Source organism: Macrobrachium nipponense, chromosome 6 (genome assembly GCF_015104395.2).
Source record: "Macrobrachium nipponense isolate FS-2020 chromosome 6, ASM1510439v2, whole genome shotgun sequence".
In the NCBI taxonomy this organism is placed as follows: domain Eukaryota; kingdom Metazoa; phylum Arthropoda; class Malacostraca; order Decapoda; family Palaemonidae; genus Macrobrachium; species Macrobrachium nipponense.
The window spans coordinates 43829546-43843827 of NC_061108.1; the positions used below are offsets into that span (position 1 = coordinate 43829546).

Consider the following 14282-nt stretch of genomic DNA (forward strand, 5'->3'; position numbering starts at 1 on the left):
AACTATCCAAGGAAGATTGCTTCTGCCTACTTTTCACGATGTTCCTGAAACGACTATGGCAAACGTCATCAAACTGAGCAAGCATACGACCTGTGTAAGCCTTTTCGGGGTGTCTTTTCTACGAATGATTGCACCTTATGAAAAGCAGCTAGAGCATCCTTAATTTCTACCGTTGTCATAGAGTCCTCGTCTCCTTCGCCGCTGCTAGAGAACTCCTCTTGAACGACGTTATGTTGCATGGCCTCTAAAACTCCTTCAGGTCATCCGTCGTAAGCTCCTCTTGGGTGCTCTCGAGGTCATTATAACGACCTCGTTGAGACCAGCCCCATGGACTTGCCGAGTGCAACGGGAACCTCGTCAAGATTTGGTTGCGAAACAGTTTCAGGATCATCAACTGTTCCTGAATCTGCAGCACCAGCTTCACCTTCGAAGTCTCGGGCGGATACAACATCAGGCCAGAGTTTCCTCCACAAGGAATTCAAGGTTCGCCTCGAAATCTCCTGCCAAGCTGGTCGATGAGTCGGATGCATATTACGATATCAAAATGCTCCTTCCAAAATTCACGCAAGGTGAGGTTTGTGATATCGGTGATGTCAAAACATTTCTTGAAAAGATGTTTCGTATACAGCTTCTTGAAGTTCGATATCACTTGCTGGTCCATGGGCTGGAGGAGAGGGGTGGTGTTAGGCGGAAGATAAAGAACCTTGATGAAGGAATACTCCGCTAGGATATCTTCCTTGAGGCCAGGAGAGTGAGCAGGGGCATTGTCCAACACCAGCAGGCATTTCAGAGGGAGGCGCTTCTCTTCCAAGAATTTCTTCACTGGTCGGGCCGAAACACAGATTTACCCACTCCGTGAACAAAAGCCTCATTACCCAGGCTACGCATTAGCCCTCCACATCACTGGAAGCTTCTCCTTAAGCCCTTTGTGGGCCTTAAAGGCTCGAGGAGTCTCGGAATGATAGACAGGTAGGGGCTTCACCTTGCAATCCCCAATGGCGTTCGAACAAAGTGCAAGCGTAAGCCTGTCTTTCATAGCTTATTCCTGGGTAGCTTCTCTTCCTCCGTGATGTACGTCCGAAGAGGCATTTTTTTCCAAAAAAGGCCAGTCTCATCACAGTTGAAGACTTGCTGAGAACTGTAGCCTTCCTTGATCATCATCTCGTCGAACGTCTTAATAAAGGCTTCGGCCGCTTTTGTGTCTGAGTTGGCTGCCAACCCATGCCGCACCACCAAATGGATGCCAGTCCGTTTATGGAATTTCTCGAACCACCCATGCGAAGCCTTGAACTCTGGAGTTGGCGTTGATGTCCCTTCTCCTCTGTCGTCTTCAGCCTGGGCAATCAAATCGCCGAAAATAGCGCTGTGGGAGATTGCCATCTCCGTTATCGTATCGCCAGCGATTTTTTTGTCTTTTATCCAGACAAGAAGAAGCCTTTCCATCTCGTCGTGCACGTGGGTCCTCTTGCTGAACAAAATAGTGACGCCCTTGGAAGGTGTAGCTGCTTTGATGGCATCCTTCTTCTTAAGGATGGTGCCTATTGTCGACAGATTTCGGTCGTATTCCTTGGCGATCACACTCAATCGCATACCAGCTTCATACTTCTTGATAATCTCCATCTTCGTCTCCAAAGAGAGCATCCTCTTCTTTCCGTGAATTTCAAGTTTCCATGGGGAACCCATGACTACGTATATGCTGTACGTAATTATGCTACGTAGTACGTACACGTATGTAGTAAAGTTCTCACACAACACGATAAAGTAGTACTACAACGAAATCACTAACGAATTTACGTTAATAAACGAAATCGTTAGAACGAACGAATACTGCGTGCATATATAAACGATGCTGCTACTGAGTGGCCAAAAAAGCACGCCGCTATGTAGATGCATCATGGAGGGATGCTGACCAATAGGAGAGAAGGATCTCATGGCGTGACTAGCATCAGGAACAATGGAGCGCGGGAGGATGGTGGCGAGTCTACTCAGTTGGCAGCGCGTGAGTTTCAAAATTGTTATCGGTGGTCCCGGCGAATCTCGGACTTTACAGCAAAAACCTTTCGTATCTTGAGCAATTTTCATATGTAGAGCCGTAAAACTTTTCTTATTTGCTTTCGTATCTCAAGTTTTTCGTAAGTTGAGCCTTTCGTATCTCAAGGTACCACTGTCTATATATATATATAATATATATATATAATATATATATATATATATAATATATATAATATATATATATAATATATATATATATATATATATAATATATATATATATATAATATATATATATATATATATATATATATATATATATATATATATATATATAGTGGACCCCCCATATTCGCGTCTCCAGATTCGCGGACTCACACATTAGCGAATTTCTCTCGGGAACATTTCTCTGCATTATTTGCGGAAAATTCGCGCATTCGCGGTATTTTTCTATGATAAATATCCACAAATTCCTGGTTTTTTTATGAATTTCATCATGAAATGCACTTTTTGTGATAAAACTATTAAAAAAACCATGTAGGAACATTTTTAGTGGGTTTTTCTTGAGTTTTAACTAAGAAAATAGGCTGTTTTTAGCATTTTTATAGGGGCTCCAAACATTCGCGGGTTCTAACTATTCACGGGGGGGTCTGGTACGCATCCCCCGCGAATACAGGGGGACCACTGTATATACACACATACATATATATATATATATATATATATATATATATATATATATATATATATATATATACATATATATATATATATATATATATATATATATATATATATATATATATATATATATATATATATATATATATATATATATATCTATATATATATATATATATATATATATATATATATATATACTCTATATATATCTATCTATATATATATATATATATAGATTAATATACTACTATTATATATATATATATATATATATATATGTATATATACTATATCTATCTATCTATACTATATATATATATATCTATCATATATATATGATTATATTATATCTATAATATAATTAATATATATATATAAAATATATTTAATATATTATTCTATAATAGAATTATCTAATATTATATCATATAATATCATTACTGGTAAAGGTGTTCTGTAACAACAGAATTCCATCTAATAAAAGGAGCCCATAAAAACACAAAATGTAGAGAGAAAAGTACTATATTTCAGAGACTGCTGTCTCTCTCTTCAGGTATATGAATGAGAAAAGTTTACAGAAAAGGTGGTATTTATACTAAGAGATTCGTCCACAAGTAAGCCAATTTAGGTCACCCCCGCTGATAATCTTCCTTTAATCTTCTTAAGCGTTGGTTGAATGAACTCGCGTCGACGATGTCTGATGGTCCAATTCCCTTTTAGAGATGTTCATTACCTGGCTTCTCTTTTATTAAGGGCCGATTCCATCATTTGACTCTTGTACCGGCAGTTGCTGCTATAAATTACACGTGACATATTCCAGTTTATTCTATGGTTATGTTCATTTATATGATTGAAAATAGCCGAGTTCTGTTGTCCATACCTAACTGACCGTTTGTGTTGTATTAATCTCTGGGGAAGTGATTTACCTGTAAATCCGATGTAAGATTGGTCACAGTCCTGGCATGGATCTCATATACCCCCGAGTCTTTGGGCGATGTCTTTTGTTGGACGTTAATCAGGATTTGGCTAAGGTATTTGGGTAGGTAAATGCAAAAGGGTTGGATTTCCCAAGGGTGTGAGTTACTCTCTTAATCGTCTCCAGGTGGGGAATTTTTATTTTATTGTTGGGTGTGTCTCTGGTCTTGTCTTTAGGGGGTCGGTAGAAAATTACGTTTGCTTTTTGAATGCTTTCCTCAATTATATGGTCAGGATACTTTAAAGATGAGAGTTGCTTGCGAATTAGTTCAAATTCTTTTTCCAGGAAATCTGGGGAACAAATTCGTAAGGCTCTTAAGAATAGGTTGCTAGCTAGGTATGGACAACAGAACTCGGCTATTTTCAATCAATTAAATGGTAAATCACCAGGTCCATTGGATTCCCAAACTGAAATTATCAAATTTAATAGTTACAAAGAGGGAGGAGGGAAAAATGGGTGCTGGACTTATTAAAAGCTATATGGGAAGAGGAAGAAATGCCAAGGGGCTGGGAGGGAGAGTAATGGAGTGTATAAATATATATATATATATAATAATATATATATATATATAATATATATATATATATATATAATATATATATATGTATATATATATATATATATATATATATATATATATATATATATATATATATATATCAATTCAAGCTACAAATGTCCTTTAATATCTAAATTCACTTACCTCCCAAATGATATATTTTCATATGTACCGAAGGGGAATTTTTTTAATTGATAATAATTTCGTCCCCCCATGGGATCGAACCACTGTCCAAAGTGGACGGGGACGAAATCAGGACAGTCAGTGACGCTATCCAATCAGCCAACAGAGACGCTATAAGTTCATATCGATTCTGACCTTACAAATCACCCTCGATCTGGGTGCTTTCGTATTAGGAATCGATATGAAACCCCGTCTACCATGTTGGCCAATTCGAGCGTTTGACAGCACGTAGCCTTTTGTTATGAATAATTATCACATCGAACCGTGATCCATTTATATATCAATTCAAGCTACAAATGTCCTTTAATATCTAAATTCACTTTACCTCCCAAATGATATATTTTCATATATGTACCGAAGGGGAATTTTTTTAATTGATAATAATTTCGTTCCCCCATGGGATCGAACCACCGTCCAAGTGGCGCTATCCATGGGGGGACGAAATTATTATCAATTAAAAAAAAATTCCCCTTCTTCGGTACAAATATGAAAATATATTTGGGAGGTAAAGTGAATTTAGATATTAAAGAGGACATTTGTTCTCTAATTGATATATAAATGGATCACGGTTCGATGTGATAATTATTCATAACAAAAGGCTACGTGCTGTCAAACGCTCGAATTGGCCAACATGGTAGACGGGGTTTCATATCGATTCTAATTACGAAAGCACCCAGATCGCGGGGGATTTGTAAGGTCAGAATCGATATGAACTTATAGCGTCCTCGTTGGCTGATTGGATAGCGTCACTGACTGTCTCTGATTTCGTCCCCGTCCACTTGGACGGTGGTTCGATCCCATGGGGGGACGAAATTATTATCAATTAAAAAATTCCCCTTCGGTACATATATGAAAATATATCATTTGGGAGGTAAAGTGAATTTAGATATTAAAGGACATTTGTAGCTTGAATTGATATATAAATGGATCACGGTTCGATGTGATAATTATTCATAACAAAAGGCTACGTGCTGTCAAACGCTCGAATTGGCCAACATGGTAGACGGGGTTTCATATCGATTTCTAATTACGAAAGCACCCAGATCGAGGGTGATTTGTAAGGTCAGAATCGATATGAACTTATAGCGTCTCTGTTGGCTGATTGGATTAGCGTCACTGGACTGTCCTGATTTCGTCCCCGTCCACTTGGACGGTGGTTCGATCCCATGGGGGACGAAATTATTATCAATTAAAAAAAATTACCCCTTCGGTACATATATGAAAATATATCATTTGGGAGGTAAGTGAATTAGATATTAAAGGTCATTTGTAGCTTGAATTGATATATATATATATATATATATATATAGATATTTATACACTCCATTACTCTCCTCCCAGCCCCTTGGCATTTCTTCCTCTTACCCATATAGCTTTTAATAAATCCAGCACCCATTTTTCCCTCTTTGTAACTATTAATTTGATAATTTAAGTTTGGGAATCCCATGGACCTGGTGATTTACCATTTTTCATAATCCCTAATGCTCTCTTCACTTCTGTATCCTGTATCTCCATCACTAGTCCCTTCACCCTCTGAGCTTCCCCCATCTCTTTTCTCTCATTTTCATTATTTAACAGCTATTCAAAATACTCTTTCCATCTCTTCTTAATGTCTTCATGCCTATACAATATACCGCATATTTCCATTTGATAGATGACCTTTAAATCTTGAAATTCACCCCTAAAAATTGAGGGTTGTCTTATACTGCAATACTAAAAATCAAACCTTGAATTGCAAGATGTGTATCATTGGCTAGCCTTGGCCTTGGTGCTAGCCTAACCACCAACATGCATGAAGATTCACTTTATGAAATAAAGTGATAATAAAGGTAATCAAACCATTTTTACCTTACATATCATTGGCATATCTTCATAAGAAATAGCCTATTTGAGGAATAATTCAAAATCAATGAAACAGACTTTTATCTAATCCTATGTGATCCCAGCTGAGAAAATTTAAACATCGAGTTACAGTTGGCTCACAACAACCTTCATCTTTCGGTAACCTTTTAGAAACTTCAATGGCAGTGTAATTACAGTAGTAATAAGACTTAGGACAACATAATATTCATTTTTCATTAAAAGTTTCTCACATATCACAAGATTGGTCATATTTGCCACCATCACAGGGATTCCAGTCTGGCTCTGCCGAGTTGACTTCGGCTTCGTGGTTGATATCATACAAACCATCATTTTTTTAAATGATTTTATGACACTATTTTCACGTTCCCCCTTGGCAGCACGTAAAGCTGTTTGTAACTGTTTCGAACAATTCAGTCATATGAACAATAATTGTGTACGATAATTATCATTTATTATTCTGGTATTACTAGAGGTTATTGAGAATGGCGACGAAAAATAAACAGAACAATGGTTTCCCTTTACCGCGACCTTCTATACGAAAAACATAAAGATGTTAAACCCAACTTTGATAATTTGTGAAAGGAATGTATGTATCTCTGAATTAAGTTCCATTCAGCAACTAAAGACAGTAATGACATCGGTAAAATGCAATCAGCAGAGACTGTAAACACTGCTTTGTTCTTATAATGTAATACAATAATACATGCAACATGATTACAGTAAAACATGGTTAATGGTAAAACTATTTTTTGACTTTTGCAAGGGAATATCTATCAGTAACAATCTCTCTCAATCTCTCTCTCTCTCTCTCTCTCTCGTCTCTCTCTCTCGCTCTCTCTCTCTCTCTCTCTCTCTCTCTTCTCCTCTCTCTCCTCTCTTCTCTCTCTCATTTTTAGAATTCTGAATGAAGCGATTATTGTAAACATATATGGGCATAAACAACAGAATTGAGAAAATTGTTAAACCCTGACAATTCTCAATGGTGACTTCCATAAGTAAAAATAAAATACATTTCTATTCGTCTCTCATGCAATGGAGATCTCAAGAAAGAATACTAGTAAATTAAAGCTGCAGGTTATAGCCAAGGCTGAATAAAACTAATAATGGCCAGGCGGCAGTGATGTTCGGAACTGAAGAAACCACACCTACTTGATGCTTATACAATGAAGTAAAGCAATATGTGCACGTTTTCAACCAAACTTTGTTAATTTATGATAAAAGTATCTCTGAATTATATCTCTTCTAACAAATAATGGCAATGAAGATATCAATAATACCCAAATCAGCCGAGATTTTGAGAATCTAAACAATATCAAAAGCAAATGATGTACATGACGATGTTTATATTCTGTAATACACTGATATGATAATAGTAATACTGTTATTGGATACAACAAGCAAAACAACCTTTATTTAAGCCATCATTATTATTAATTATAGTTGTACAGTTTAATTTTTGCAAATAACCACTTTTCTCCAAAAAACATTTTGGTTTTGTAATTTAGAAGGTGTCCTATACTACAGAAATGAGATAAATTCATGAAAAAGTGCCATGATTTTTTTGCTCATCTTATCTAAAGGTCGTCTTATATGCAGAAATATACGGTATTTCCATTATTATCCTTGATGACACTCAATTTACCCACATCCTTTTCCTCAAGTTTGAAATCTTATAGATATCCTTATGCATTCTTTACAATGTTAGATAAAAAAAAAAACAGTAAAAAAAAGACTGTCCTTTCTCCCTTAAGCTATAGTGAACAAGAGAAAGGGTACACAAATTTTGCATCACAATGTGAGACTGAGAAGCTTGTGATGTAAAAGGTAGGTTAAACAACTCTTCCAAATTTCTGGGCTCAGCTCGTGTCGGCCTATGAAAGTAATCCTTAATATTATCTTTCTAGGTAAAATATCCTAAAATTACCAGAGAAAAAACAAAATTTAAAGAAAAAGTCAGTAAGACTGACTCGCTCACTCTTAAAAAGAAGTGTCGGTATGAAATAGGGGCGAGTGTGGAACACTACCACGAGACAAACACCAATTAGAACTTCCTATCAGAATCCCCCTAAGGAGAGCCGATACCAACGGGCGATGCAGTCTCTACTACTACTAACTAGAGGGACGCCACGGACAGCAGCGCCCTAGCGGTCATCCTTAATTTTTTAGCGCCAGCATCTTGACGCTGTTTTCCCTCGTACTATCATATCCCTATAGCCAGGCACTTCCGCCCATTCCTAGGATTCAGGCTAGGAAATCAGACATTCTCATTCAAAGTGATGCCCTTCGGTCTGAATGTAGCCCCCAGGGTATTCACAAAGATAGCAGAAGTGGTTGTACAACAATTGAGAGCTCAGGGAATCATGGTAGCGGCATACCTCGACGATGGTTAATCTGGGCACCAACAGTCGAGGAATGTCTCAAAGCTACCAAAAAGGTAGTTCACTTTCTGGAACATCTGGGGTTCCAGATAAACAAAACGAAATCCAGACTTGTTCCGGAATCTCGTTTTCAGTGGCTGGGAATCCAGTGGGATTTGTCCTCCCACAATCTATCAATTCCAGTAGCCAAACGGAAGGAAATAGCAAAATCTGTCAGGCAATTTCTCAAGTGCAAACAAACGTCAAGAAGAAACCAGGAGAGAATCCTAGGGTCTCTTCAGTTTGCTTCAGTAACAGATATCCTTCTCAAAGTAAGGTTAAAAGATATAAATCGAATTTGGCGGTCAAAAGCAAACTCCAAATATCGAGACAAGTTGTCAGTGATCCCACAGATCCTCCGCAACCAACTACGGCCTTGGTCAAGAGTACAGAACCTAGCCAAGAAAGTACCCCTTCAATATCCCCTCCCATTGTTAAACCATTCACACGGACGCATCCCTGTCCGGTTGGGGGGGATACTCTCAGTTCAAACAGGTTCAGGGGACTTGGTCAGTTCAATTTCGCCAGCTCCACATAAACGTGTTGGAAGCAATGGCAGTATTTCTTACTCTAAAGAGACTTCTTCCCCCGAAAAAGTCTCATCTAAGGCTAGTTTTGGACAGTGCAGTAGTAGTTCATTGCATCAACAGAGGAGGGTCCAAATCCAAGCATGTGAACCATGTTATGATAGCCATCTTTGCATTAGCAAACAAACACAGATGGCATCTGTCTGCCACTCACCTGGCAGGAGTAAGAAATGTGATAGCGGACGCCCTGTCCCGGTCAGTCCCTCTGGAATCAGAGTGGTCTCTGGACGTCGGGTCATTCCAGTGGGTAAGCCGGAGAGTCCCAGGTCTCCAAGTGGACCTCTTCGCCTCACAAGCGAACCACAAGCTCCCTTGCTATGTGGCCCCCAACCTGGACCCTCTGGCTTATGCCACGGACGCCCTGTCGTTGGATTGGAATCAATGGAGGAGAATTTATGTTTTTCCTCCAGTGAATCTTCTCCTGAAAGTCCTAGACAAACTAAGGTCTTTCAAAGGGATAGTAGCTCTGATTGCACCGGACTGGCCCAAGAGCAACTGGTATCCACTTCTCTTGGAATTGGGTCTCCGACCTCAACGGATCCCCAATCCCAAACTATCACAATCAGTACAAATGAGGACTGTGTTCGCTTCCTCAGGAACTCTCCAGACCCTAACTTTATGGACTTCATGAAGTTTGCGGCTAATAAAGATGCTAACATTGATCCACAGAATATTCTCTTCCTGGGAATCCAGATAAGAGGGAGTCAACCATCAGACAATATGACTCAGCTGTTAAGAAATTAGCATCTTTCTTGAGAGAATCGAACACTACAACCATGACAGTTAATTTGGCTATATCCTTTTTCAGATCTTTATTTGAAAAAGGTTTAGCAGCTAGCACGATTACCACTCACAAGTCGGCTTTGAAGAAAATCTTTCAAGTAGGTTTTCAGATAGATTTAACTGAATCTTATTTCACATCTATCCCTAAAGCCTGTGCTAGAACTTAGACCTTCCTCAGAGGCCTACTACAGTTTCATGGTTCTTGAATGATGTTCTCAAACTAGCTTCAGATACTGACAACTCATCTTGTACATTCATAATGCTCCTGAGGAAGACTCTATTCTTATTAAGCCTAGCCTCAGGAGCAAGAATTTCAGAACTGTCGGCTCTATCCAGAGATGCGGGTCATGTGGAATTCCTCCCATCAGGAGAAGTTCTACTTGCTCCGGATCGTAGCTTTTTAGCCAAAAATGAAGATCCTCTTGCAAGGTGGGCTCCTTGGAAGGTTATCCCACTTCCACAGGATCCTTCTCTCTGCCCAGTATCTCCAACCCTTAGAGCCTTTCTATCTCGTACTTCTTCTAGATCCTCGGGTGCTCTCTTCATGAGAGAAAAAGGTGGTACTTTGTCAGTTAAAGGTATTAGGCAACAAATCCTTTACTTCATTAAACAAGCCAACCCTGAGTCATTCCCAAAAGCACATGATATCAGGGAGTAGCCACCTCTATTAACTATTTCCAACATATTGAACTTTGAGGATCTTAGGAAGTATACTGGATGGAAATCCCCGACAGTCTTTAAACGGCATTATTTAAAGTCCTTGGAATTCTTTAAAGTTTTCAGCAGTAGCAGCGGGAACATAGTTTCCCCGATACTGCTTAGTAGTTGTAGTATTGATCCAGGTCTCCTTTCTACCTACTTCAACCAACATGCCTCAACCTATCACCAGGCTACTCATCATCATAGCCTTAGCCGTTGTGTGTTATAGTGGTCTGTCCCTTATTTTTTTGCTAGGGACAACCACATTGGTACTGATATGTACTCCAGTGGTCCTAACCTTATTTTTATGCTAGGTTAGGCCACAATATGTTTGTATAAATTTTCCATTTAAACTTGTGATAACTTCAGTCACAATGTGTTTGTATATATTTGAATTACTTGTTTTATTTGTATTAATGATGGATTTGAGTGTACCTACCCTTATTTTTATGCTAGGGTAGGACACATGTATGTATATAATTGTACTTATATGTTCTAAATAAGTAAATTCAAACTATTTCTTTGTTTTACATGCATATTATGTCATTGTTACTACCATTTAAGTACTTTTAAGTTTACTAACATTCTGTTATTGTTTACCATAGTTAGTTTAAGTACTTATTTTGTATGCTGTATTTGATTTACTTATATTATATCCATCATTTTAACATGTTTTTCATTTTTTCCTTTTCCATCTTGTCTGTTTCTCTGGTACTCTTTCATAGGCCGACACGAGCTGAGCCCAGAAAAGGGATTTTGACGAAGGAAAAATCTATTTCTGGGTGATTGGCTCGTGTCGCCCTATGAAACCCATCCCTTTTTATGGTTTGCTTTCCCCCCCTTGCAGGACAAGATGTAATTATATGTTAATTAAGGATGACCGCTAGGGGCGCTGCTGTCCGTGGCGTCCTCTAGTAGTAGTAGTAGAGGCTGCATCGCCCGTTGGTATCGGCTCTCTCTTAGGGGGATTCTGATAGGAAGTTCTAATTGGTGTTTGTCTCGTGGTAGTGTTCCACACTCGCCCCTATTTCATACCGACACTTCTTTTTAAGAGTGAGCGAGTCAGTCTTACTGACTTTTTCTTAATTTTGTTTTTTCTCTGGTAATTTTAGGATATTTTACCTAGAAAGATAATATTAAGGATTACTTTCATAGGGCGACACGAGCCAATCACCCAGAAATAGATTTTTCCTTCGTCAAAATCCCTTTTTCAATCTCACCCTTTTAAAGCATTTCCTGTGTATCAGATCAAGGATTAAGATGATTTCAGAAGTACATATATGTAAAGATCTATATAAGCATATAAAATTAATACTCTTTCTCTCTCCTTTCCTTTTACCTGATGGTTGGCATCACAAAGAATCTTTCTAGACATATTTCTTTGATGCTGGACTTTTGAAAGGTTAACCAGAACAGAACAGCTAAAAATTCAGGATACAAAGTTGCTTTACTTTAACACAAATTTCCTTAGTTCAGTACAACTATCAAACAACACTTTTATTTATGAGCAGTTACAGTAAAAGAAAGATTACATATTCTTATATGTACTGTAATAAGATGAGTAAGCTATTACAAAAAAAGTACCATACCTTTATCAGAGTGACCAGCAACAGTACGGCTGCAAACCTCATAAGTTCCTTCTGACACAGTGCACAAATTGATAGTAGCATCCTTGAAATCGGGCTTCCAGTCATCTAAACTGGTTTCAAATTCAGGGGCAAAGCGCATGCAGAATCCCTTGAATCTGGCCTTGCATACTAGTGATCCAGAATTACAAGCAGATATGATGGTGCTTTCTAGGTAACTACAAGGCATCCCGAGTTTCAGTAGAATCTACTTGATGGCTCACCTGAAAAGCAAATTCAAGTCAATTCTTTTCCATAAATTTCGAGTTCTCATCTTACCTTCAGTACCTGAGAAAAATTGCAGGGGTGAGTGCTGAATTCTAGCTACCCAACACATAAAATTGGAGTCTATGCCTAAGGTAATAAATCTCCTCGCCATTAATAGCCTTGTCTCACCTGCAGCCTATACTGTATTATCATTAGCTGAATCATTCAGAAGGTGTGGCAAACTGAAAATATATCGATCGCTCAAAGACAGGTGTCCCATGCATATTCTTTATAGTAAAAAAAAGAAATATTTAAACATTTTTAAGGGCCATAACAAGAAATATACTCCTTACTTTTATCAAATTGCTACTCTGGATGCTAGACATGATTGCTCTTAGCAGCAAAATTTTATTCAACTGGACATCACTATATGGAGGAGTTATGGTGTTCCATTTGACATCTGAGAGAGAGAGAGAGAGAGAGAGAGAGAGAGAGAGAGAGAGAGAGAGAGAGGAGAGAGAGAGAGAGAGAGGGTGTAATTGGTGGTTGGATGACTAATGACTGAATTGGTTGTGGGTGAGTTTCTGGTTGTCTTCTGGTGCTGTTGGAGATCAGAGTTCTGTGTTTTGGGTGAGTTTTTAGAAGTCTTTAGTCAGAAGCTGTGAGAGACAGTAGTGTGGGCAGCAATCTGGTGAAGGCATTGAGATTTATTCGAGTTGTGTTTTGTTGATTTGTTGTTAGTTATTGTTAAGTTTGGTGTTGTTAGTGGGTGTGTGTGTGTGTTGCCTTTTTGTGTTGTTTTTTGTGTGTTAGTAATTGTTTGTGCAGTGGTCTTGTGTTGTGGTTGAGTTCCTTGTTGTTTTCTGGGTTGTGGTTGTCCCTTGGTTGTTTGCTGTGTTGTTGAGTTGGGGTTGTGTTCCTTGGTTGTTGTTGTGGTTCTTGGGTGTTGTGTTGTTGGGTTGTGGTCCTTGGTTATTGTGTTGTTGTTATAGTTGTGGTCTTTGGTTGTGGTGTTGTGGTTCTTGTTTTTTGTCTTGTGGTTGTTAGTGTTCCAGTGACCTCGACCAGCAGACAGCACAGCATAGCCTGGAGTATCTGCAGTTGGGTGAGTACATGTGTTTGTGTTTTTTTGTTCTGTGTGTAGGTAGGTCAATTGTCCTGCATATTCCGTAGTGTAAAGAGGAAAGTGTGACTGAGGGTGAGTTGGGCAGCTGGATTGGTTAAGTTTATGTGGGGGGGATTTTGCCAGCTTGTTTTTTTAGCTTGTGATCCTGCCACAATTAGGCTTGATAAAGTGTTTCCAAAAACTGAAGGTAAAGCATTCTCAAAAGAATTCATCTTGATTTGGCGCTTTAAACATGTGATGCATTTTTGTAAAATGGTAGCTATTCTCTATATTACCTATCAAATAACACTTCCCTTGTATACACTATATAGACAACTTATTAGTATAAACCAGCCCGAGAAGAGCCTTTATTAGGCTCAGAGGTCTGGAAAAACTAATCCTTTATAATGATAACTTATTAGTATAAATTTCATCTTAAATGTAATAAAAACAATATGGTGGAAATAATGGTGCTAGTTAACCCTTTAACGCCGATTGGACGTATTAAAAACATCGACGAAAATTGTCTGTCGGGTGCCGGTTGGACATATGGTACGTCGACGTAAAAAAGTTATTTTTTTAAATTCGTGGAAAAATAGTTAT

At 38.3% G+C, this 14282-nt stretch overlaps 1 protein-coding gene across 1 annotated transcript in view; it reads right to left on the reverse strand.

The window, feature by feature from the left end:
• The window catches only part of LOC135216888 (bridge-like lipid transfer protein family member 1), a 17522-nt gene extending 4985 nt beyond the window's left edge, over window positions 1-12537 (reverse strand). Inside the window, exon 1 of the mRNA XM_064252411.1 lies at window positions 12332-12537. Within this exon, the coding sequence (XP_064108481.1) occupies window positions 12332-12470 (139 nt within the window). The 5' untranslated portion in view covers window positions 12471-12537. The remainder of the gene's footprint in view (window positions 1-12331) is intronic.
• Between the last annotated feature and the right edge of the window lie 1745 nt (window positions 12538-14282).